The sequence below is a fragment of the Camelina sativa genome, chromosome 14 (genome assembly GCF_000633955.1).
Source record: "Camelina sativa cultivar DH55 chromosome 14, Cs, whole genome shotgun sequence".
Classification (NCBI taxonomy): domain Eukaryota; kingdom Viridiplantae; phylum Streptophyta; class Magnoliopsida; order Brassicales; family Brassicaceae; genus Camelina; species Camelina sativa.
Genome location: NC_025698.1, coordinates 30,291,796 through 30,317,940, shown reverse-complemented (window position 1 = coordinate 30,317,940; position 26,145 = coordinate 30,291,796). Strand labels below are relative to the sequence as shown.

Genomic DNA, 26,145 nt, shown 5'->3' with positions numbered 1-26,145 from the left:
TTTTTTTTTTTTTTTTTTTTAGCAAACTACCTCTTCAATTGATCAATAATCGTTTATTACCTAGTAGCCGATTGCGTTAATTAGGAATAGTATAAAGAAATGAACCTCGCGCTACACGTTACCATTATTAACTAATTATTTTAATTTTGTTTACCATATGTATCCTTCTTTTTTAAGTTAATTACAGAAACTGCCATTGTAAAGAAAACTCTCTTTTTTAATTAGAAAGCTGTCTTAACTTTTTTTTATTTATCGCAGTAAAAAAGTAATTTTAACTTGATAAGTACTTTATTAGCAACTAACTTGGTTATTGTGAGACAAACTTTATATGTTCATAAGCAAGCTTAATTGGTGACATGATATCCATTAAAATAACAACTTACATAGAACAATAATAGTACATAGAGTTTTAAAAAACAACTTAGATTTACGTTTCACTTTACATTTATCATTGTGTAAAACATGATTTATATGTTACTGTAATAAACTATTCAAAGTACGAATCGTGCATGCATGATAACTTATTACTAAATACTATTATCATATAACTTGTTAAAATAAGTACCTACTGATCCACGTTAATCATTTATTTAACCCAGTATATTAATTATATACTTGGACGTTAGTGATCATTTTACGTATATAACGTGTGTAATCTGTTTACATCTAAAAACAGAGATCCCATCATTTGCCATTTTCCTGCAAATTAGTTAGTTTTATGTTTGATTTTTATTTTACAATCGAGCTATCTAAATGCCGGCGACTGAGATGTAAGCTGTTACAAGAGAGATTCAGGTCTTATCACAGAGAGGCGAAGACAGTGATGTTCCGCCGGAGAGATGCTGGAGGAGATAAGAGGAGTCTCGCTCGTTTGGTCGGAGAAAGAATCAAACATGGGAGAAGAGGTAAGAATGTGCTATTTCAAAAAAAAATGGAACGATGTCAATATGTGTTGAGGGTGTTACTGTCTATTCACATACACAGTAAATACCAAACTAGTGCGTGTCGATGAGAGAGAATGTATTTGTTAATGAATCCTTGGTTCTGATGTCAAATCTATTTATATAACGAAACGGTATACGAGCTAAAGGCACTTCAATTGGTTCACTCACTGTTGTCTGTGTATCTCTCATCATTCTCCCACTACTCTCTCTATACTAAAGGGTGATGGCAGACCACTGTAATTTAGTCAGTGTTCTAGGGTTACTTTTGGTATTGACCCTCTTTCACAACCCGATCACCGTCGCCGGACAGACTATTCCGGCGGTGGGCTTGTTTACCTTCGGCGACTCCAACTTCGACGCCGGAAACAAACAGACTCTCGCTAAAGCTTTCGTCGCTCAAGGTTTCTGGCCGTACGGAAAATCCCGAGATGATCCCTACGGCAAATTCTCCGACGGCCTCATCGCTCCGGACTTCGTCGGTTCGTAAACACTTCTTTTTTTTCTTTTTCCTTTATTATTATTATTATTATTATTATTATTATTATTTTTTTTTTTTTGTTACACTAGTCTCCAATCTTGATACATGCTAAAGATATCACGAGTGTTGCCATTAACTACTTAAAATAATGTTGAAAAAATATAAGACAAATAGGAAGATTAGTGCATATATAGTTTCACTAATCTATGCACAAATCGATGATTTTTTATTTTTTATTTTTTTCGTCCGCATAACAAAACTACTTTTAATACAGCTAAATTCATGGGGATTCCGATCGAGATCCCCGCTGCTCTTAAACCGAACGTAAATGTCTCACGTGGAGCTAGTTTCGCCGTCGCCGATGCTACTCTTCTCGGAGCTCCGGTGGAATCTGTAAGTCTACTTATTTTCTTGTAACCAAGTATATCTATAATACTCAACAACTAATTAACTCGAATAAAATTATTTAAATCTTCGCATACACTGAGCTAGGACATTTTGTGTGTGTACTTTACATAGCCCTCTTGTTACTTTTAAATCAATATTGAAGCTTCACTTTATTTGGGTGCAGACTTCAAGTCAATAAGCTTTAGTTTAACAATTGCAAATTGGGTTTCCTTTTTTTTTTTTTTTGTTATTTAGTTGACTCTGATACAACAAGTGAAAAGATTCAATCAAATGAAACCAGCAAACTGGAATGATGACTTCATCAAGAAGTCGGTGTTTATGATATACATTGGTGCAAACGATTACTTGAATTTCACCAAGAACAACCCTAACGCCGATGCATCTGCCCAACAAGCTTTTGTCATTTCCGTGACCAACAAGTTAAAGAACGATATTAGCTTGTTGTATTCATCAGGAGCGAGTAAGTTCGTGATCCAAAACCTAGCTCCATTGGGTTGCTTACCTATCGTCAGACAAGATTACAACACCGGGATGGATCAATGCTATGAAAAACTCAACGATTTGGCTAAGCAACACAACGAAAAACTTGGACCGATGTTGAACGATATGGCTAAAACCGCTCCTGGTTTCCAGTTCACCGTCTTCGATTTCTACAATGCCATTCTTCGTAGGACGCAGAGGAACATGAACTTCCGTGAGTTGATTAATTATGATGGTGTTTAATTTCAATTTCATTTCATTTTATAACCTATGTTACCATGTGAGTACTCATATACAAAACCTCTGTTACACGTAGGGTTTTCCATTACAAATTCATCGTGCTGCGGAGTTGGGACACACAATGCTTATGGTTGCGGTTTACCTAACGTGCACTCGAAGCTATGCGAGTTCCAACGGTCTTACCTATTCTTCGACGGACGTCACAACACCGAGAAGGCGCAAGAAATGTTCGGCCATCTACTTTTTGGAGCCGATCCAAATGTTATCCAACCGATGAACGTCCGTGAGCTCGTGGTTTACCCAGTCGATGAACCTATGCGTGAGTCTTGGGAGCCTACAACGTCAACCACTGTCCAAGCCAGCGATTCTAGCCGCGGTTATGAATTTTACTGAGTTTCAAATTCAAATCAATCTTTAGGGATCAATCTGGTTTCTACAAGAGTATAACCGTATTAAAATCGGAATCTTGATGTGTTTAGTAGTTTGCAACATTTTCTTCTTTTTTTTTGTCTTTTTTTTTGCAGTTTTCTCTAGTGAGCTTTCCTCTTTAATAAAAGATTGATCTTTGCAACTTTTACCACGTATTGGAATGATTCGAATGTTCATTAACCTGTCGGTTTACTCTAATTAACCTATTCGAGAGATTATCTAATATGTTCAATAAATAGAAATTATGTAGATTGTAGATATACAACGAATTTTTTTTATCAACATTGTATGACGATATGTTTTGTTGTGACATTGAATTTAAAATAATAAGCTGATTTTAGTATATATAACGAATATGATAGCTATAATAGCTTTTACAGTAAATAAACAGAGTTTCCAGTATGATCTGATTTTGTGGATCATAAATATTTTATTCACAAGCGACACGAACATAAAAATAAAATAAGACCGAGCCAATCTCATCCAGTCATCTGGCCATAATGTAAGTTATCTTCTTCTATTTGAATAACAAGTGATCAAAAGTGGCTAAATTTTAGAGCACGATATTAAATGGCTCAAAGGTGCCTATTTAAATAAGACCCAATCCAAAGTGCCTCTCCCAAGATGGGAACTGGAAACAGACGGACGAAATTAAAAACCTTTATTGATTGCAGTGCACACCGATCTTGACTCCTCTACGAGTCTACGTGACATGTTGATAATAAATAAATCCAAGTCGACAAAATAAAAGTAAAGATAGATTTGGATCGCATCAAAGATAATAGTATATACTATAGGTCCGTCGATTATAGACTTACAGTAACATATTTTTGTCGGGCTTATATAGTTTTAAAATTCAAGTGTTTGTATTAGTATTCGAAATGGCAATAAACCGTAATTTAATCATCATAGATTTATCGTAAATTGCTCGCGCCGGTGACGGATCTTCCGGTGCAAGAAAAGGTAAACGCAAATGGTTCTGGATGCTAGCACATTGTTTCTTGTGGCCTTATCCTGTAACTCAATATTTCATCATCAAGAAAAAAAAAAACTAACATGTCTACCTATATATGTGGCTATGACCTTTCGCCAAAAGAAAAAAAAAAATCATCAGTTTTAGTACTTAATGACTAGCATGATTGGACAAGACAAATATATGGCGACCTGCTTAATTAATTTCATATACACATGTAGGCGATTTTTATGTAAGCTGAAGTTCAAATAAAGCTTTGAGATTATAAGGTCCAGTGACATTAGGCTGTCCGCTCCAAATCAGCTCTGCGATTTGTCGATGGGCCTTTTCAGTCAAATGAGAGGAATCAAAGAACAAATAATCGGTAACGTTTCCGCATAGCTCGTAACTTTGTGATGGTCCCATTCGGTTTCCACACGTATTGATTCCTCTCAATGGTCCACTCCCACAACATGCCTTCTTCCCTTCCTTAAACCCTTCAAATTAACAAACAGAAAGACAAAAATGTTCCGTAAGATATTATATAGATCGTTCTCTTACATAAATATATGTAATTACTAAATTTAGCTACCGTATTTCGAGGGATTGTTGATTCTTTCGGAAAGAGAAGTGTGATAGTCGTGGAGAGCGTATCTGAATCCGGATAGTTCACTTTGTAGCCTTCTTAAGACATCCGGAAACTTCTTGTTGTGCATATCGATAAGCTCAGCGGCAGGTTTAAAACATGATCCTATCTTTGTCCGGTCTCTTATCAATGAATTTGGTGCACAGTCGTACGGTCCCATGTTCAAAAATCCAAACTTCCTTCCTCCCATTTCATACAATTCCTACAAATATTTATCACTTTTAGACCAAAATTTAACAATTTGAACTATTTTTTGGTTTTATTTTTACCTCGATCACGGATGTCGTGTTACCGATAACAAAATCGACGAATTTCTCTCTAGAGTTTGATTGGAAAGTTGAGGAGTTTGCAGAGAAAGGGTAAAAGTAGTCGTTGCCTCCGATATGAAACAGATAAACTGCTCTTGAGAAAACCCTCTTGGTCACTGCATTTCCTAATTCAGACCTCAAACTCTTTTCAACATTTTTGAAGTTGTTTACCTGTGTTCCCAAATTTATCACCTTTTAAGGTTTAAAAAAAAAAAAAAAAAAAGAGTGAAAAATGTCATCAAGTCAAATATATACACTATACAGTATTATCGGATCGGTTGATGCCAATGTAATAAAAACAACACAATTCTTTTAATTTCTACGCCGCCCTCTATTTCAATTCAAAGTACCTTTCTAAAAAAAGTCTACGTTTCACAAATTATAAATTTATTTAATATCTATTTTAGCCATAACGAAAATTCATTAAAATTTATGAAACAAACTAAAATTCGAAGAATTAATATTTCAGTAATTTGTTTTTCTTTTTTTGTTTATGTCGCACAAGAAATTTAAATAAAACATTAATAAAAGTTGAGGATATTTACCATTCCAGGTAAGGTTCCGACCAAAGCTCCAGCGCCAGCAGAAGCAAAAGTTACTCCATAAATAAATTGATTGTTACCGTTGCTTGGTTGTAGATTTGGCGGGATCAACGGTAACCATGCGTTCTCAGCTGCGACACCAACGATCAGTTAATATTTACTTTTTTTATATTTATAAAAGAATAATTCTCAATAAATAAAATTAGCTGACGAAACAGAATAGTTTTGGACTTTGTCTTGTTACCGATGAAATCTGGAATCAAACGCCCGTCAGAGATTCTTCCGGTGGGTTGTTTGAAAGTGGTTTGACCGTACGGCCATATGTTAGACCGGAAACTTGAGACAGTATCGATGTAGTTGTTGTTTCCGGCATCGAAAAGAGAATCTCCAAACACGAACAAAGCAGCTTGGTTTGTTACCAGATTAATATTATCTCTGCAGTTGATTGAGCCGATCGACGAGATTGTTGCGTAGACGAAGAAGATGATCGAAACTAATTGAGAGTTTTTCATGTTTAATGGTTAACGACTTAAACGTTTATGATTTTTTAACACTAGCTAGCTCTTGTTGACTATATATAACTTCAAAGCATTTTTATCTCAACAGTATTCGTATGGTCATGTCATGTTGTTTTTTTTTGTATTTTGTAAGCGTTATTTTTCTGATGCACGACTTTGAATTATCATATTTGACTAGGTACGGACCCGCAGGTACGTGCGTAATTGATTTCAAAAACTATGTTTACTATAAGGTTTGTAAAATATTATTTACACTTAGAGTTACATTTATAGATATAATTATTTGTTAAATTATTTTACAGTTCAAACTTATATTAGTTTAATTTTATTCAGTTTGTGATTTTTGAAATAATAAAGGTTTCAACATAAAATTAAGATTCACAAAACAACATACCCGAATCTAACGTTTACCGAATTAGTTGTTAATCAGAATTGTATAAAACTTGTAAATTATGAAACGGATAAAAACTATCAAAAAGATTAAAACTTCTCGAAACGTATGATATAAATTCTTAAGCGGGTCAAACCTGTCCCAGCGGCCATATTCCATACGGGGTATAATATTTTTTATCTATAAAAACCCGTCCCTCGAAATCTTTAAGAAATAATAAAAATATTTATAAGATTTTATATTTTTTAATATGTTAATTTTGAAATTAAGTAATCTTTAATATATGTTACTCTTATATATCAGAAATTTTCTATATGGAAAACTGAAAAATAGGATTTGCATAATTTTAAATATTTTATTGTTTAAAATAAATTTAAGATGCCGTCAAATTATTTTTTAAATATTTTTCAATATCTATTATTCAAAATTAATTTCAATTTTTTTTGGTCAAAAAATTGTAAACAATAAGAAATAATATTATTTCTATTTTTGAAAAATGATTTAAATATATATATTTTACATTTCATGTTATAATTTTTTATTATATTATAATACATAGGTTTTAAAAATAATTTCAATACATGTAGGACATAATATTTATTAATATTTGAATAATATATACTAATTTTAGAATTTATGGGGATAAAAATATTGTGTATATAAATAAACTGATTAGCAATGGCAGTTTTATGTAATCTATATAATAATAACAATCCGAATAAATGCGACCAACAGTTGTGTTTTTTCAATCGTACCTTTTGGATATTTTCTGAAAAATTGTGATGGATCATTAAAACGGTTATTTATGAAAAGTTACAACTGTTCACTGTAAAGTTGTGTTGATTTGTTTGTTTGAACTGTTTTCATTTTTTTTTGTCATGACACAAAATCAACTAAAATTTCAATCTCAACGGTTTATACATTTTTTTAAATTATTTTATAGCATTCATTCTTTTAAAAGTCAAGAAATTTCTCTAATTCTTGATTTAACAAAAGATTTTTTGAATGATGAATCTAATTTACATCTTTTAGTTAATTTTAAATATAAAAGTTTAATGAAAATACATAGAATGTTTTTCCAAGATTTAGATGGATTACATAGTGAGTTTTTGGATTTGACTTTTCAATATATTTAAACCCAATCCGAATAAATGTCACTAAAGTTGTGTTTTTGTAATCGTACCTTTTGGATAATTTTTTAAAAAAAATCTGTGAAAAAAATAAATTGTATCTTTTACAAAGAGTTGTCATTGTTCATTGTAACGGTTTTTTTGTAAAGTTGCAACTGTTCATTGTAGAGTTGTGTTTATTCGAATATTCATATCTTTTAAAATCTATTTGTTTGAACTGTTTTCATTATTTTGCCATGACACAAAATAATATAAAATTTTAATATCAACAATTTTTACAGCTTTCTAAACTATTCTCTAGCATTCATTCTTTTAAAAGTAAAGAAACTCTTCCAATTCTTGATTTAACAAAAGATTTTTGGAATGATGAATCTAATTTACAACTTTTAGTTAATTTTAAATATAAAAATTTAATATCTATATATAATAGCAATCTGAATAAATGCCACCAAAAGTTGTGTTTTTTCAACCGTACCATTCAGATATTTTTTAAAAATAATCTTTAGAAAAATTAAATTGTATGTTTTACAAAAAGCTGTGATTTGTTATGAAACTAGAGAACTCGAAGGTGGAAATTCTCTTATTCTTATTCATATAATCGAATAGAGGTTACATATATATAGTCTAAGGCAAAGCCCAATTACATTAGGAATCATAAACCGACTTAGACTAAAGGAGGTGGCCGATGGGCCTTATGGTCTTGGACGTACATGGGCCGTGTATGGACCGTGTATGGACCGGTTATGGAAGATCCACTCCAAGTGTTTTACAACACTCCCCCTTGGATGACATAACCGTGTCGATGCTAGGAAGGATTTCTGTAATGCGCTTGGGGGTGCTGCCTCATTAAAACCTTACCAGGAAAACCCATTGGGACAAAACCATGGTGAAGGAAAAAGAGTACAACACGCATTACTCCCCCTATTCCAAGCATCCCTAGAAGTCCATAAGTCTCCGCATCCCAATCTGGTGCGTGAGCTTCTTGAATGTTAATGTCGGCAATGACTTAGTGAAGAGATCGGCTGAGTTGTCGCAGGACTGAACTTGTACCACTTGAACTTCTCCGGTCTTTTGTAGTTCATGTGTGAAGAAGAACTTGGGCAATATGTGCTTCTTCCGATCTCCCTTAATGTAGCCTTCATTGAGCTGTGCGATGCAGGCCGTATTATCTTCGTATATAACCGTTGCTTCCTTATCGTCGATCATGCCACAATCTGTCCTGATATGTTGAGTCATTGACCTCAACCAAACACACTCACGGCTGGCTTCATGAATTGCTAGGATCTCCGCATGATTAGACGAAGTGGCCACAATACTTTGCTTCATAGTGCGCCTCGAGATCGCTGTACCACTGTGTGTAAATACATAGCCAGTTTGAGACCTTGAGTTGTGTGGATCCGATAAGTAACCTGCATCAGCAAAACCAAGTTAACCTTCTTTGTTATAGATAGTGTAAAACAAACCCAAATCTATCGTTCCTTGTAGGTAACACAATATATGTTGAATACCGTTCCAGTGCCTTTGGGTCGGATAATAACTAAATCTTTATGACCAAATTAATTCATTTAAAAAAGGTCAAAGTCGTCATTTAATCATTTCTCTATTCGGATAAACACGCGGATCCTTTATATCCGGTATCCTGACCCGGTTTCATTTTCTAATCTAAGCTGTTCGATATTTTTTTAAAAATAAATCGCAATCATTCATTGACTAACCTTAAAAAAAAAAACTTTTTTTCTTCACCTCTGCTCTCTCTCTCGCGGTCTCTCGCAAATGGATTTAAAGTTTTTTTTTTCTTTTTTGTCAACGAACTCGAAGAGATGCAGAGGAAGAGAAGAAGGAAAAGAATTTCCATTATGCTAAGGTTTTAGTTTCTTTTCTCTTTTAATTAAGTTTATATTTTAAGTATATGTTTGATGATTAAGTATATGTTTGATGATTAAAACCACAATAGCATGCCATTGTAATTTCTTACAAAATAAAGGTTTATTAGTTAAACGACTTTACAAATAATAGTAGAGATGTATCTGATTCTTTTTAATTAATTAATTAACAGATTTTAAGCAATCAGGTTTAAAACCAGATTATAGATAAGCCCATATTTTGTTTCTAAATTCTCTATATATTTGAGTTTGTAACGTTGTAACATATAAAGTATAAGTACTCTTCCCATATATATATAATTTTTATTAGGAATAAACTATATAAAATCAATATTATAGACATATGCCCTTTTCTCAAAATTTGATGCCACAAGCAAATGTTTATTTTTCTATAACGTTTCTGGGATAAACCCACATTAGTATATAATAGGCGTTTTGGTGCATGGTACATTATATTTGAAACGTGATTTAAAATTTTTATGACAAAAATACATTTCACCAAAAAGAATTGTATGTAAATAACAAAATGGAACAGCTAATAGTAAAAGATCACTAAATTTGGATCAGATATATATATATATATATATATATATATATTTAGTTTCAGTAACTACAAACCCATAAAACTTTATATATATATATATATATATATATATATTTCTATATTATACATCTATTTTCATTTTTCCGCACAACTTTTACGACTACATATTATATTTTTTAATGTGTTGTCCCGCGAAACTACATTCTATATTTTGCTAGACGGACAACATTATTTGATACGCCTAACTGTTAAGAATAACATTTTGATGCCTGATTAATTTAAATGGTAAATTTTTTTCTTTTTTCATATTCCATAATTTCCATTTCACATTCCACTCAAATAAATCAAACTCTCATGTGGATTAATGCGTTAATAAACAGTAATATGCCACATAACTGTTGAGCAATGTTATTAGAATTTCGAATTTTAACCAACTCTCATGTATTATATACTAGTAGTCACTCCGTGCTATGCACGGATTTAGTTTATATTATTTTTGGATAATTTTTTTGTAATTTTGGAGATTGTTAGTTAAGACAATATTAATTAAATAAAAATATTATGTAAGATTTGAGATATGAAGATTAATAAAATGTGTATCTTTCTATTTATTATTGAAATTGTAGGTAAAAGCATATGGAAAATTATTATTTAATTGGATAATAAATGCACTAATCTTTATATCAATTAGGTAAATGTAATTTATACTTTCTCCGGTTTTTTACTTGTCGTTTAAGGATTTCTCACACAAATTAAAAAAAACTATTAAATTATCTGTTTTATCCTTTATTATTATATTTTATAAATATTTCCATGGTCAAAACTTTAAAACAGTAGGGAGAATACTGTAATATTCACCAAACATTTTCATTGAAAACCTAAAACGACAACTAAATTAAAAGAAAAAGAGAGAGTATTTCATTGTTATAGGAGTCATATAAACTTTGTGAGAGTTATAGATATGCAATCATTATATATTAATATATTTTCTTATTTATGTAATATTTCTAAATACTATTATTAATCACTCATTGTATTACTATAAATATTACAAAAGTTACAAAAATGAGATTTAGTACAACATATGGGATTGATGAGATAGAATAGAAAAGTTAATAAAAAATATGTCAGGTTTATAAAAATACATTATTGTGAATTAATAATTAAAATTGTCTATTGTTTTAAATATATATTCAAGAGTTATATTATAAATATAGATTTATGAACGGACATCTTAGCTAATCAAATCATGAATTTAAATATATATTCACTTCTCTCTTTAAACAGAAATATATACAGTTATCTCTTTATAAGAAAAAAATATTCAATTCTCATTTAGTTATTTAGATATTATATATCAAAATATCCTTTAGTTTAATTTAAATAGATTGAAAATGAAATAAAATAATGTAATATCAAGATCATGTGAATTATTTATATTAAAGTGTGGAGATAAAACAGCCAATTATTACTCGACATTATCTTATATAACCCACATATATATATATATATTATAATCTTATATCCTTAAACGGGAAAATCCTATAAAAACCACAAAAGTGAAAATGACTTCAAGTTTAAACCTTCAAACTATTATACTTCCAACTAAAACCACCAAAGTGTCAAATTTATTAAATCAAACCTTCAATATGGCATTTGTGTATGTGGGTTCACATTTATCACCGGAACAGTTAACTCTGTTAACAAAATAGTTCACCCCGTCAACTGAAGAATAATTCCGTTTGTTCTATTAACTAACATGATTTTCATAAACTAGGATTTTAAATGCGATAATTAATTATAAAAAGTAAAAACATTACAAAGAAAAAAGAAAAAATCCAAATAAAACAAAAAGATAAAAAAAAAAATCATTCTATAAAACATAAACCATGTTCATATAAAATGCTTATGAGTCAATACAAAAAGACATCGTGTAAGTCTTTTATTTTATTTTTTACTTACCTTAACCCCCAAATCGATTTGATTTTGGGCATTTTTTATTTTATTTTTTTTGTTTTAGTTATTTTAATTATTTTTATTAATAGAAAAATAAATTAAAAATCACATGTGGGTTGTTAAAGGAACGAAGTTATTGTTCAATTGACGGGGTGAACTATTCCGTTGACGGAGTTAACTGTTCCGGTGATAAATATTGACCCACGAACATGAATGCCAGTATGCCACATTGAAGGTTTGATTTAATAAATTTGACATTTTGGTGGTAATAGTTTGGAGGTTTAAACTGGAAGTTGTTACCACTTTAATGGTTTTTTATGGGATTTTCCCATCCTTAAACTATTTACTCATCAAATTATTTGTTAAGCAAAATTTTTGTTATGTATATTAACTATTGGACAAGTTATAAACAAAACTTGTACTTTAAGCGGAATTGTCCTTAGAAAGGTTATGAACCTACAAACTTTTCTATAAAATTAATAATTAAATAAGTGTTGTAAATGGACAAATTAGAAGAATTTTGAACTTGTCCATTAAGTAAAATTGTCTACGAGTCCGCCTCCAAATGATAAACAACTTGTCCATTTGGTGAATAATTATAAAAAGGGGTCCACAAAAACAAGTAAAGTTAATTGACAAGAAAAAAACGAAAAACAAGTAAAATTAGTTCTTTTTTCCTCTTTTTCTGTCGGTTAACTTTAGATCTGAATCTGTTTATTTTCTCGAGTTTGTCTTTCTGACGCCAGAGAGAGAGCCCTTCTAGTCCGGCTTCCTTTCTTAGTTGTTCTTCTCTTTTCGATCCGAATTTATATTTGGGAGGTTTGGTGCTTGGCAATTGCGGTGTAGCGGAGAGATGCTTTGGGTCTGCTGGTTTGAACGGAGTTCAAATAGAAGAAGGAAGATGAACAAACACATTCATGAAGGAAAACAAATTAATGGTATTGCCATGGCGACATAATTGCTTGGACAACCACTAGTATTAGCACATTCATTCGCCAATTTTCTTGTAGCAAATCAAAACATGTAAAATCAATAAAAAAACTTAATTTACCATATGTTAGAGCTTAGAAAAACAAAAAAAATTGAAAAATTATATGTTCCACAAAAAAAGGACATGAATATTTCCCCATTGTTTATCTTTCTGTTCTCATCTTGATTTTTTAATTAAAAATATATTTTCAATAAAATATTGTGATATGTATTTAGTGGGAAAGGACATAATAGTCTTTTTCAGTTATCTTTGTGGTAGTCGGGATAATATATTTGCAAATGTTGTAGCTGTGTTAAGTTTTAGTATGAAATGTAGTAGAATTGTTAGTTTTCTCTTTTATTAAATATTAGGTTAGTACCCGCGCTACACTGCGGGTTTGTTTTTATATGTTTTTATATAATTTCTTTTTTGTTTTGTTTTTTTAAAAATCATAATTAATAGGGTAATCGTGGTAAAACATGTTTTTATAGTTTTTTTTTCTAGAAAAAATCGCATTATGCCGCAGAATCTAGCTTTCAAATCTCAAGAGTCTTCTGCACCAATGCTCTAGCTTCTTTTAAATCTAAATCTGTAAAACTTCTCAACTTCATAGCCTAATCATCAAACTTCAATTTTATCTTAAACATAGTTCTCTACAGCTGACTCACTCGAACTACTAGCACTATATCCCTGATTTGATCCCGCCGCGATCCCACCAGCACCAGGTTTCATAACAACAACGGTTCAGAGTTTTCTAATGGCGACACGGATCAGATCTCGTCTAATGAGTCTGAACACACACTTCGTTGGTGGACTATATATGAGGCTAAGTTGGATCGCGTTGACTCATTGGATTTGTTGGGAACTTCCTCTGATCTAAATCTTCCTTTGAGTTTTAGAACTAAGGAAAGACTGAAAATTTCTACACAGAAAAAGAGTGGAATATTAAGGTTCAATTTAGCAGCCAAATCTGAAACATAACATCAAGTATGAGAGACTCGTAGCCTTCACTTGCTTCAAGAATGGTTTGAGACTATTGTTCTTTTCTTTGGATGACCTCCGATTAGGGTTTTGATGTTCTCTTTCTTTCCTCTGGTGTTGTGCGTTGTTCGTCACCATCCTCAGTTGCCATACAAAGGTTAATTTGGGTTCTTTTACTGTTTTTCTTAAACACTATTGTAATTGGGCTGAGCCCATAATAGAAAGCAGAAGGAATGATGTGGAATGGAGAAGTATTATTATTGGACAAAAATATTGAGTTGTATTAACCCTTATAATTTGATTGGCTAACTGTTTTAATTAATGTGTCAACTCCTCCTTTAACTAAAAAGTTGAGGTGTCAACACTGGAGAGAAGCACATCCAGTTTTTATTATATTGATGAGACCTGTTTTATTAATTATGAGGCCTCTTCTATCAATTATAAGGCATTTTTGCTAATTTTAAGTTTTTGTTTGCTAATTTTGGGGCCTTTTAAAATATTTATGGGGCTTTTTACTAACTATGGATCCATTCTTACTTATAATTTAATAAGTATTTTTTTTTTTTTTTAAACAAAATGGTCCTTGAAAATTTGAGACACAATACTAATGTGTCATAGGAATTGGTGAAGGACCACTAGGAAAGGTGACTTTTAATAATTATGCATACTCAATTACTCATTAGTTATCAAACATGGAAAATACAATATACCCATGTAACTGAAATCTTAATGTAGAGACATCATGTATGTAAGATGGAATTGTGATGTATTTCTTAACATGTTTTTTTATTGGTTTTGTAGTAATTGGAATCCTCATGTTGATCTCGAGGCTATAGCGAGAGCCCATCGTCTTGGCCAAACAAACAAGGTGTTCTTTTCATAGAATCAAACTGCGATTGACTTGCAATATAAATCATTATTTTTCTATATTACTAATTGAGAGCCTATATTGTATTCCTTAGATATTGCTATGGTAAATTATTATCTAAGTAAGACAATATAGACTAAATCGGTAACATAGTTAAAACATGAAATTAAAATATTGCAAGTCGATCTCACATTGACACCATGAAAAATAGCGTTGGGCAAACGGTGAAATCCGAATAAACCGATCAGAGAGAACCGGATGTTTCGGTTATCGGCACCAAACAAGTAGAGAGGGACAAACCGATCGGCCAAATTAATTAGAGAATTCGGATGTCGGTTCAGGTCGGTTTGGTAATTGGACCCGACCGGTTTACGTAGATCGAGATTATGCAGCCATATATAAGGATAATAACTCACTTAACCCTAACCTAACCGTGTTCTGTTCTCATTTCTTCTTTAGATCCGCCGCTTGCGAAACAAAAGAAGATTTTGCTTCTCTTGCGAAACTGAAGTAGCTTACGAAATTCTGAAAGTAAGCTCTTCGTCTTTGTTCTTTCTCTTGAATCAACACCTCGTTTTTCTTTGCTCTACCATTCATTCCTCTGGATAATCTTTGATTTCGAATTCTAAACCTAATCGATTTGGGGAATTTTAGAGTTAGGGTTTAGACTTTAAAGCAGAGGTTTTCCAATGTTGTTATGGGGTTATTGTGACTGTTTATCGATTGTAACATATTACTTATTTATTAGGGTTAAGGTTCAGGTTTTATACTTCCAAATCAGTTTCGTATATTTGAGATTTGTCATGTGTTCTATAACTATTGTGTTGTGTTGTGTTCTATTGTGTTGTGTTGTCTTATGTTCTATTGTGTTGTGTTGTGTTTTGTTCTATTCGGTTGTGTTGTCTTGTGTTCTATTCGATTGAGTTCTGTTGTGTCCAAATCAGTTTCGTATATTTGAGTTTTGTCTTGTGTTCTATAACTATTGTGTTGTGTTGTCTTGTGTTCTATTGTGTTGTGTTGTCTTGTGTTATATTGTGTTGTGTTGTCTTGTGTTCTATTGTGATGTGTTGTGCTGTGTTGTATTTGGTTGTGTTGTCTTGTGTTCTAGTCGGTTGTGTTGTGTTGTATTGTGTCAGGTTTTTAAACTTTCAAATAAGTCTGTATATGTGAGTTTTGTCTTTTCTTTATGGTCCGTGTGTTCTATTGTGTTGTGTATGTATATCGGTTGCAACATATTAGGATTAGAGCTTGGTTCTAAACGCTGATTGTTATATATGTGTACTTTTGTTAATCTGAATTTTGTGTATGTTTTGTAGATGAATGAAGAGCACAATGAGATGGAGCCGCCGCTTCAACCTGAAAATACTGAAGAGGTTCTAACAGGGAACACTCGCAAAGAACCTACCGCTGCTTCTGCTAAACCACCAAGACCACGAAAGAAGAAGTATGCTAAAAGAGCGATGATATGGCAACATTTTCTGGAAAAGGATGATGTTTCTGGTAAGAGCTTTTGTAAGTATTGCGCTGCAGAAGCACAAGTATCAATTTTGGTGCAAATGTTGGAAGAGGTTGAGTTTCTGGAATCTCTTGGTAAGTATCACTAAGTTTCTTAACTATGTTTTCAATTTTTCAAATCTCTTTTGTAATATCTCTTCTTTTCTTTTGTAGATTCTCGGAATTCAGTGGCAACTCCTCCATGATTTTGCAAAGTATGGAACGTAGGTGTTTAGTTTAGTGTTTTCTTACTTGTGTCTTGCATTGAAGTCTATAAACTAGTTTCTAATTATGTATTTGATTTACATTGTTAAGTTTATGTTTGATTTTGTTTCTTTATTAGATTTGTTAAGTTTTCATGGTGCACATGTAGTAGATAGGAAGCTGCTCTTTTGCCTACTTTTGGATGCGGATTGGCAGCCTTAACAAAGGACTGGATATAACTGACTTGGAAGCCGATTTTTTGAGTACTTTTTGATGCAGATTATCATGCTTCGTGTAACTTCTACAACTTTCTAATAGTGACTAACGTACATGATGTAATGCTAGCTTTAAACTTGATACAATGCTAGCTGAGCAGGTTCTTTAATGGTTTGTAAAGCTTCCTAGATGAGAAGCAACCAGATTTTTAAGCTTTTGTACTTGTTTTCCTTTGTTTTCTCTTTGAACATGTTTATTTCGGGTTAAATTAACCGAAATATGAACAATTTCTGCTATTCTCGGAAGGTAATATAAATCAAGTATCCGAACCGAACAAATGGAGTACCGACAGATCCGAAACCGAAATTAATTTTGGTTTAATTCGGTGACATTATTCACAACCCGAATTTTGTTTAAACCGAATAACCCAACCCGTTTAACTTGTTTTCCCAGCGCTAATGAAAAAGTAACCAATATGATCAAGACAATGAGCCCTAGCCATAGGCTAGAGATTAACATGAGGATTCTAATCACTAAAAACCAATAATACATATCAATAAAAATATTATAACCATAACAATTTTAATTCATACTATTTAGTTTTAAAATATTCTCATTAGTTCAAGATGAAGAATTGTTTTAAGAAAAAACCTAAACCAGAAGAAATTGTTGCTACATTAATAAATTTACAACAGAATCAAAAGAAAATTTTGTGTTTTTGACATAAAAAATTAGAAGAAACTATAGAAACATATTGACTATTTTCTTATTCTAGCAAAACTTATTTCAAGTAAACTAAAATAAAAATTAAATCTCGGAATTAAATTTATATGTAAAAGAGATAATAATTCGATACAAAATTCAAGATCTAAGGCTTGTATTGATTTAAAAACATTACAAATAAGCACACTATAAATTTAAGATTATATGCATATAATGACATGTTAATTAATAAGCTATTAAATAAATCTCATCTAAATTCATCAATTTTACAAATGAAACCATTTACAATATCTAATTTGAAGAACAGTACTCTATAAAAATCTAACTATCGTTAATTATTATATGAATTCGATATTATCGAAGATACCTTTAAATCTTTCATAAGCTTCCCATTTAGATTTGGAATTGTTTACAAAACTAAAACGTGTTTAATGATTATCATGTTTAATACGTAAATTATCTCGATTTAACTAAAATAAGAATCGAGATCTCAGACTGGAATATATATGAATTAGAGACAATTATTCAATACAAAAATTATAAAAATCAAAGATCTAAGACTTGCATAGATTTGAAAAATTATGGATAAGTACGCAATGAATCTATGAGTTTGTGGAGAACATGTTAATCAGTGATTAGATAAATCTCATCATAATTCAGTTTAACAAATAAAAAAATGCAATACATAATATGAAAAAGAAAAAGAAAAAAACTAACTATTGATTAACAAGTTTATGAATTTGAGATTAGTGAAGATACCTTCAAATCTATCATGAATGTCCAAATCGGATTTAGAATTCTTAACAAATCTGAAAGGTTTTTGACGACGAGAAGATGACCATCACAAGATAAGATGTCATCTTTTACTTAAATGAATCAAACATACACAATATTTTAGATTTAGGGGGAGGTATTGGTTTAGGATTTAGAAAGAATTTTAATGACTTTAAAAGTTAGGTAAAATATGTTGTTATTCAATCAAGACTTTTAAAAACTCTTTAAAAATTTGGTGTTATTGGTTGTGGATTTGTAAAAAGTTATCTAAAATCTTGATAAATCTAGTGTTATTGGATTAAGAGTTTTATAAAGTCATTAAAAGTTTTATGTTATTCAAGTAAAACAAAAGAATCTTGGATTATTAATGAATTCAAATTTTATGTTATTGGTTTAGGATTTTATATCATTTCCTTAATAACAAAAGTCATGAAAACTCTTTCATCAAATAGAAAGTTTTTACAATATTAGAAAAAACAAATCATCAGGATTTTAAAAAACTTTCTAAACAATCTCTTAGAATCCTTCATTTTTAACTTTCAATTTTCTATGATTCTAACAATCAACAAGAACATAAAGTCATTAAAATTATTTCTAAATCCTAAACCAATACCTCCCCCTTATATATCTTTCTTTTTTAGGGTTTTACTAGATAGGTATCTAAAAATTATTGGGCCTTTTATTTAGACCGCATAATATTAATATTAGTCTTTCGGCCAATACATAACTCGGTTAGTAATAAAAAATTTATTAGACCTCTCAAAGTTCCACTCAACCCGACGACTTTTAGAATTTGCATGAGAGTTACCAGTTGAACTAATAAACTTGTCACTTCGTAGTAATAACTATATATTATACTACGGATGATGTTTTGTATATCAAAGAAATAATTATAAGTATATTAAATTTTAAATTTTGTTATCTATAGTATACACATCATGATACATTTGAAACTATCATATAATATCAATTTCATATTAGCAAATATACCTTTTCTTTAAAGAATTTTCGATTAAATTTGTAATATGTTTATAAGTCTCGAATGTTTTGACAGCGAAAAGATGACCATTACAATATAAGATTTCATCTCTTTCTTATAAGAAATAAACTAGAATTGGACCCTTGCTAGAGCACGGGTTAACATTTATTTTATTTATTTTGTAATTTTTATTTAAATTGTTATATATATGATTGTTTAATTTGTTTAATTTTTTTTTTGCTTAAATACTATGCCTTGAAATCATATGTTGAAAATAACTTATGAAAATAACATCTATTTTGTAAAATCTATTCTAGTAGATCTAGATTTTGACCCGCGGTACGGTGCAGTTTAAGTTATTTGATAAAAATATTAATTTATGTTTGTTAATTTTATTTGATTTGTTTAGTTTTTAAAATTATATATTGTATTTTGATTGTTAATTATATAACTTAACCTACACTATACCGCATATTAAATATTTTGATACAGTATTAATTAATCGATTTAATTAGATATGTCTATTAATCTAATATTCATATTGTTAACAAAATAATGAGATGATATTTTATCCATGTAGCACCGAATTAATGACATTTTAAGTTTCTATTAATATCTACTCAAACATGTCTAGCCCGTTGTGTGATATTTTAATTTGTTGTACACCGCAGAAAAAACTTCATAAAAACCTAAATATATTTTTAAAATTTAAAATGTTTTAATAAAGTTTCTTTTTTTTTAGAAATTGAACTACTTATAATATTTGAACTTCTTATAAAGTTTAAATATAATTAATATCTTAAACAGTTATAAAAATTAAATTTTTTAATAATTGAAATATTAATAATCTTTAAAGTCTTTAAAAAGTTCACAAAATAATGAGATGATATTTTACCTGTGTAACACCGAATTGATGACATTTTAATTTTCTATTAATATCAACTTAAATATGTCCTGCCATATAACCCGTCATGTGATATTTTAATTTGTATATATTATTAAAATTTAAAATATTTGAATAAATTTTATTATTCTAGAAATTGAAATACTTATAATATTTGAACTTCTTATAAAGTTTAAATATTATTCATATCTTAAACATTTTATAAAAAGATAAATGTTTTAATAATTGAAATATTAATAATCTTTAAAAAATTTAAAAAGTTATACATTTAAATTTTTAAAGTTATTAAAATTTGAAATTCTTTAAAATAAAGAACCATAATAAAATGTATAAATTTTTTAATTTCAATGCCTGATAAATCAAGGTTTCTATTCATTTGTATTCAGAATCATTTTGGTCTCTTTTTTATTAATATGACTTTGAATCTTTGCCTAGTTTTCTTAGGTGATGTAGGCATTTTCTATATATTTTTTTATTCATCAGTTGAGCAATATATGTCTGTTTTAAAAAATTTAAATTACATTATATGCAGAAAAAATCATAAATTTTATTAACTAAATATATTAGATAAAAATTAAAATAATTTAAATATAAAATAAAATAAATGTGAAAGAAGAATCATATTTTTTTTTTAATTAGGTTGAGAGATTTCCTTATCTTTTAAATGTTACCTATAATTGATTTCTATGTTACTATAATTAACTAAATCCATACTATCCTTACTTACCAAAAGTCAGACTAACCCATATATTATGATACACTTATGTCACAAGTTTATAACCAAAAAATCATAAATATATCTATTATATAGTCTACAAAAAAATGTTGTGTACTTCCGTTTTATTAGATAGGGGATGAACACATTATTTTACATTTATATTCTTTCGTTTTTGGGATATTTTTATATGTCTTTTCAAATTAATTGGTTCTTTTACTTAGACCACATAATTGATAACGCTAATATTAACGTTTGGGCGCAGTCACAGAGCCGTGCCTAGAGAAATGGAAGTCGAAGGCGATATCCTGAAAAAAACTCGAAATAATAATTACCAAATCTAATTAACAAAAAAGATAGAATACAAGTGAAATCTTATTTTTGAAACATAATTTTTGTTTTATATATAAGATGATCTGTTTTGTTTCTTCATATAATAGCAAGTGCTCTGTTTTTTACTTTTATTTATATTTTTAATAGTTTATTTCAATAAAATTTGTTGATTTGCCCAAAAACAATTTGATGTGGTCAAGCTAGTATCATCCATAAGAAATAATTTTGCATAATAGATCTTCTAACTGCCCATTTGTTTTGATTTTGTTGTTCGATCGTTTGTTCTTATAAAACCTATGCCATGTGATTATTATTTTTTATTTTAAAAGATATTATTGTGGAAAAGTAAGGATTTTGAGTTGTTAAGCAATCCAATCATTGTGGCCACACTGCATACGTGCGCTTATTGTTGTGTACAACTGTTATAGTAATGTCTGTTATACTAAAAGAGAAGTACAACTTGTATTTCGGACGAAAATATCCTTACACCAACAACATAAAAAACAACTAGAACAACGTTAAATATGATTTTATTATTAATTGGGTCGGGGCAAAATTAAACAATTAACCCAAAACATCAGTCGGATAATTTAAAAACTATTAGTGTGTTTTAAATGGGTATCGGGTATTAAGAATTTGAATAGTGGGTTTTAAATAAATGGATATCGAGTATTAACAATTTGAATGGGCTACAACATCAGTCGGTTGTTAGCAATACCCGAAATTTACCTACTTATCACGCAAACTTTGGCGAAAATTATGCTATTTAATCTCATCAATTAATTTAAGAGATATCAATCTCCTAACAAAATAAGGAAATCTTACTAAACTACTTCTTTATACACGTACTATATTTCCTTAGTCGAAGTATTCTAAAATTCATTCCTTACTTACATATACAAACAATATATACGAAATATTCCCCAAGATTTTTTACTACTCCATTTTGCAGAATTATCGGCTTTTGCAGAATATTCCCAAACTTATAATTCCACATTATACCTACTTTTGCATACGTCAAGCGCTTCTATAACTACGATTTTACTAATCAAAGGTTCATTCATCATACCTTCAAAAAAATTTCCCTTCTGGCTTTTATCAACTCTTCTCCAATAGCTGCTGTCGTCGCTGCTACCACAAATTTACTGTCAATCAAACCATTCAAAATCCTTATATATATATGTGTGTAATCATGTTTAACCCAGTAACCATGTTCATTTGTTTTGAAGGAACCATGTATTGGTTTTACTACATGTACAACGAAACACCATCTCAATAAAGAAGAAGAATTTTCTACTGCGCTATGTTCTCCATTTCTACAAGTTAACAATGGCGTTTCACATACTTTATAAACCTATAAAAACAAAATCAAGCTTATTCTATCAATCTGCACTCAGGAGTCAAGACTATATCTATTGGGAAAGAAATGTAGCTTACTGGGGAAAAATTAGATTGTTCAGTTGTCGAATATGGAGACATGCAGGTCCTCTCAGGTTGTATCTGTTGTGGTTTCACCCTTGGTAGCGGAAGGTAGTGATCGAATTGGCCATGAATCGGGGGATCTCAAGAATTATCTTTGAATATGGCTCTCAACAAATTAATCAGAGCAATTCAAGCTTCTCGGATCTTCATGGTATCTCCGACATCTGGAGTGAAATGAACAATCCACTTCACCGGAACTCTCACAGTTAGCCGGATTCAATCTCCATAATTATCAGATCACATCAATCAAAACCACCATGATCTCTGCTTTCAAAATATCTATTTCTACGATTGGGCTTTGTTGGTTCAATTACAATCATTTGTGATGGTGCTAATTAACCATGGGCCATGGCCTTTAAAACTATTTAATTAGGAATCGACCATATCGTTTTAATTCAACTAATTAACAAAACAAAAACAAAAATTGAATATGATATAATCGAAACAAAAATAGTATAAGGGGACTAGAAACTAGAAAGGGGTTGGTGTAAAATAAAATAAAAATCTAGAAAAATTAGAATATATATATATATATATATATATATATATTTTAATAAAAGATAAGACTAGAAAGATTAGCTTTTTTTTACATCAAAGATATAAATATATTTTTCGGCCAAATGAATTGGAATCAACTAAATATATTTTGTAATATTATTAAAATAATGCTCTTAACAAATTCTCTAATGCAATCTTTGTAATCTTTCTTAAACAAAATATTTTGGGTTTTCTATACGAAGAGATTAGCTTACATGTAATGTAACTTTGTACATATTGTAATCCGTGTCCAATATCATTCTAATACAGTAATAATTAAGTTTAGCAATATATGTATTTTGTGTCGAAACTCGAAAGATATGGACTATGGAGGATAATAATTCTTCTATTTAAAAATGCACAATAATAATTACAAATCCATTGTAAACACAGTCCAACTAACTAATTAACTAATAACTTACATATAATACATCATATATAACACAATTTTAAACTATGAACTAAAACATCTGTATATAAATTATGGAAAACAAAGTCGGTAAATAGTTTATTGTTCATGTATACGATGCATAGACTCATAAATCCAGATTATTATGTTTTTGTCGCATATCATATTAATAAATGCAAACTTATACAGCCAAATCTTAAGTAAATTTCTGTTCAATTCGATTCATATTCCCTCCTACAGTTCCATTATATGCTTCACTCTCTTTCGTTCCTTTTAATTATATAAAATAAAAAATATTTATTTATAAAGGAGTGTTATATTTCAAACAAACTTATTACACAAATAGCAGATATCTCGTGAAGTATTTGTTTTGAAAAGTGCGGTAAGCCACACTAAAATGAATTAAAACTATAAAACTTTTATATATGTAATTTTATGTAAGATAACTGAAATATTACAGCGTGGATCCGATTCTAGTTTGGCCAGTAGAAATAGAACGTTTTAGTGTAACTACTTCAGATAGTGATAACGAACTACGTTGCCTATATACCGAACTAAATATCTCTACAGTGACCGGTACTCACTACGAAACCGGAAATACATTTTTAAATTTACGGTTCGCATATCTCCTCGAGTTCAATTTGGTGATCGGACTTGATGTCAAGCTGAAAACTAGTCTTGAGACACAAGAAAGAAGAAACTAGGGTTCTATTTATAATATATATAAATTAATGAGACCGAAGTGATGTATCAGCAATTCAGCATGAAGTGGGAATAGAAACAAAGGTTTTTGGACTGTATACGCTCGTGATAGAAGTTGTAAAACATGTACTAACGGTGAAGGAAACACAAATATTGTAAAATTGCAAAACCACTCTTTAAAAAGAATTCGATTGGGCAGCATTTTGGCTTCTTCATCGATCATTAATAGCTTTGGTCAAAGAAGACGTTTTCCAAAAAGGGTCAAAATAATGAGTAAGTATCATAGGAAATTGTAAAACAAGTAAATTCTTCCCACAACCCTTATTATAAAACAAAACCTTTACGAGAGAGAGAGATATAGAAAGAGGAAAAGAGAAGCTAGGTTTTCCTTTTGCAATGCAGATTTCTATTAAGACTTTGAAGGGAAAGAGCATAAACCTAGAGGTTGACGATAGCTCCAACTCCATCGACCTCAAGATCCATGGGGAGCCGATGCGTGGATTGGTTTTGCGTCTGGGTCCTGTTCCGGATCCTAGTCCAAGTGAAGCCTTTCGGATTTTTGTATCAACTCTCGGAGGTACTACTTCTACCTTCATGGTTAAGAGGTCCGTTACCATTGGAAAAATCAAGGCCAAGATTGAGGAGAAGGATGGCATTCTAGTGAAAGATCAGATATTGATATTTGAAGGCAAGCGGCTCGATGACAGTCTCACCATAGCTGACTGTGATATCGAGGATGAGTCGACACTTCTCTCGATGGTAGCTCAATGCGGTTGCTAAAATGTCTCTCTGTTTATTTTCCAAAACTTTTATCTATATCAGTTCCAAATACATGGTGTTCGATTTCCAAACACTATTCAGTAGATGTTTGATTCATTCTGTGTCGTGACAAGGAAAATAAGAATTATAACCGGCCATTACTACTTAATACCTGAAAGAAAAGCGCAAGAAGCCAAGAACGATAAGATAACGATTACATCTCGTAATATCAATTTTCTCCAGTGCATGCCTAACTTGACGAATCAAACACAAAAATCTAACTAATGTGATTATGTAACATAGTCGCAAAAAAACATGACGATTTGGATTAAGTGATAAGTACGGTTTAAGAAACTAAATTACAGTAAACATTTTCTAAAACATTGGTTAAACTTAAGGCTAATAATGACTGATATAAAAATGAGTATTATTCTGTGATCTAAAAGACAATGTTTTACGTAATTTAAGAAGTACCGAAAATAGATATTTCCATCGAAACTAATCATTTGTCTCTTTTAATTTGTATGTAGAATACACCGGTGTTAAAAAAGAATACTTATTTACGTACGTTGCTTTCCAACTTTCAGAAAAAATATTAGGCAAAAGCATACTAATAATTGATGAACTAATAATTCAATAAAACTTCCCCTTTTTTTTTACTGATGACTGACGAAAAATAAAAAATTACAAATGGCAAAATTGGAAATCGTAAAAAAGAAACGAAAAGGCAATTACGTTTTTACAAATCACAACCATTCATGTTATAGGAAATTGTAATTCAAATAAACGGTCAATATAACAAACTATTATGGGAAATTGTAAATGAAAGCAAATTGTTCACTCTCCAGTCTCCAAAGCTTTTTATACTATTATTTTATCAATCACTCTCTAAACATCTATAAAATAAAACCCCAAGAAAGACAGACACGAGAAGTGTTGCAATGCAGATCTCGCTTACTACGGTGAAGGGAAAGAACATAAACCTTGAAGTGGAGGATAGCTCGGACATCATCGACCTCAAGAGCCATGGACCTACACGTCAATTGGTTCTTGGCCTTGGTCCGGATCCTGGTCCGGGTGCAGTCATGCGGATTTTTGTATCGACTATAAAGGAGAAAACATTCATCCTAGAGGTTAAGGGGTCCGATACCATTAAAAATGTCAAGACCATGATCCATGATCAAGGAGGACCCCCAGTGGACCAGCTGAATCTGAACTTTCATGGCACGAAGCTTGAAAACAGTCG

At 30.6% G+C, this 26,145-nt stretch overlaps 4 protein-coding genes across 4 annotated transcripts in view; 3 read left to right on the top strand and 1 right to left on the bottom strand.

The window, feature by feature from the left end:
• Positions 685-3,155, top strand: LOC104742919 (inactive GDSL esterase/lipase-like protein 23). The gene is made up of 4 exons (XM_010464002.2): positions 685-1,423; positions 1,697-1,815; positions 2,065-2,524; positions 2,627-3,155. Exons 1-4 carry the CDS (start codon positions 1,168-1,170, stop codon positions 2,941-2,943), a joined length of 1,152 nt encoding a protein of 383 aa, XP_010462304.1. The 5' UTR covers positions 685-1,167; the 3' UTR covers positions 2,944-3,155.
• On the bottom strand, positions 4,119-5,988 carry LOC104742918 (GDSL esterase/lipase 3-like). Its single transcript, XM_010464001.2, has 5 exons — positions 5,672-5,988; positions 5,431-5,558; positions 4,847-5,077; positions 4,524-4,779; positions 4,119-4,428 (listed from the first exon to the last, which is right to left on the bottom strand). Exons 1-5 carry the CDS (start codon positions 5,937-5,939, stop codon positions 4,181-4,183), a joined length of 1,131 nt encoding a protein of 376 aa, XP_010462303.1. The 5' UTR covers positions 5,940-5,988; the 3' UTR covers positions 4,119-4,180.
• Positions 24,525-25,030, top strand: LOC109128606 (ubiquitin-like). The gene has a single exon (XM_019235299.1). The coding sequence runs from the start codon at positions 24,537-24,539 to the stop codon at positions 24,918-24,920; it is 384 nt and encodes a 127-aa protein (XP_019090844.1). The 5' UTR covers positions 24,525-24,536; the 3' UTR covers positions 24,921-25,030.
• LOC104742916 (polyubiquitin-B-like) overlaps positions 25,841-26,145 on the top strand; it is a 1,929-nt gene continuing 1,624 nt past the window's right edge. Inside the window, exon 1 of the mRNA XM_019235637.1 lies at positions 25,841-26,141. Within this exon, the coding sequence (XP_019091182.1) occupies positions 25,841-26,141 (301 nt within the window). The remainder of the gene's footprint in view (positions 26,142-26,145) is intronic.

What these genes read in the sequence shown, in the direction of transcription:
- LOC104742919 (XM_010464002.2), top strand. Translation starts at nt 1,168, where the DNA reads ATGGCAGACCACTGTAATTTAGTCAGTGTTCTAGGGTTACTTTTGGTA. An exon ending in CATCGCTCCGGACTTCGTCG is followed by an intron (nt 1,424 to 1,696) that starts GTTCGTAAACAC and finishes CTTTTAATACAG; the next exon opens with CTAAATTCATGGGGATTCCG. An exon ending in TCGGAGCTCCGGTGGAATCT is followed by an intron (nt 1,816 to 2,064) that starts GTAAGTCTACTT and finishes TTTGTTATTTAG; the next exon opens with TTGACTCTGATACAACAAGT.
- LOC104742918 (XM_010464001.2), bottom strand. Translation starts at nt 5,939, where the DNA reads ATGAAAAACTCTCAATTAGTTTCGATCATCTTCTTCGTCTACGCAACA. An exon ending in TTTGATTCCAGATTTCATCG is followed by an intron (nt 5,559 to 5,671) that starts GTAACAAGACAA and finishes TTGGTGTCGCAG; the next exon opens with CTGAGAACGCATGGTTACCG. An exon ending in CAACAATCCCTCGAAATACG is followed by an intron (nt 4,429 to 4,523) that starts GTAGCTAAATTT and finishes GTTAATTTGAAG; the next exon opens with GGTTTAAGGAAGGGAAGAAG.
- LOC109128606 (XM_019235299.1), top strand. Translation starts at nt 24,537, where the DNA reads ATGCAGATTTCTATTAAGACTTTGAAGGGAAAGAGCATAAACCTAGAG.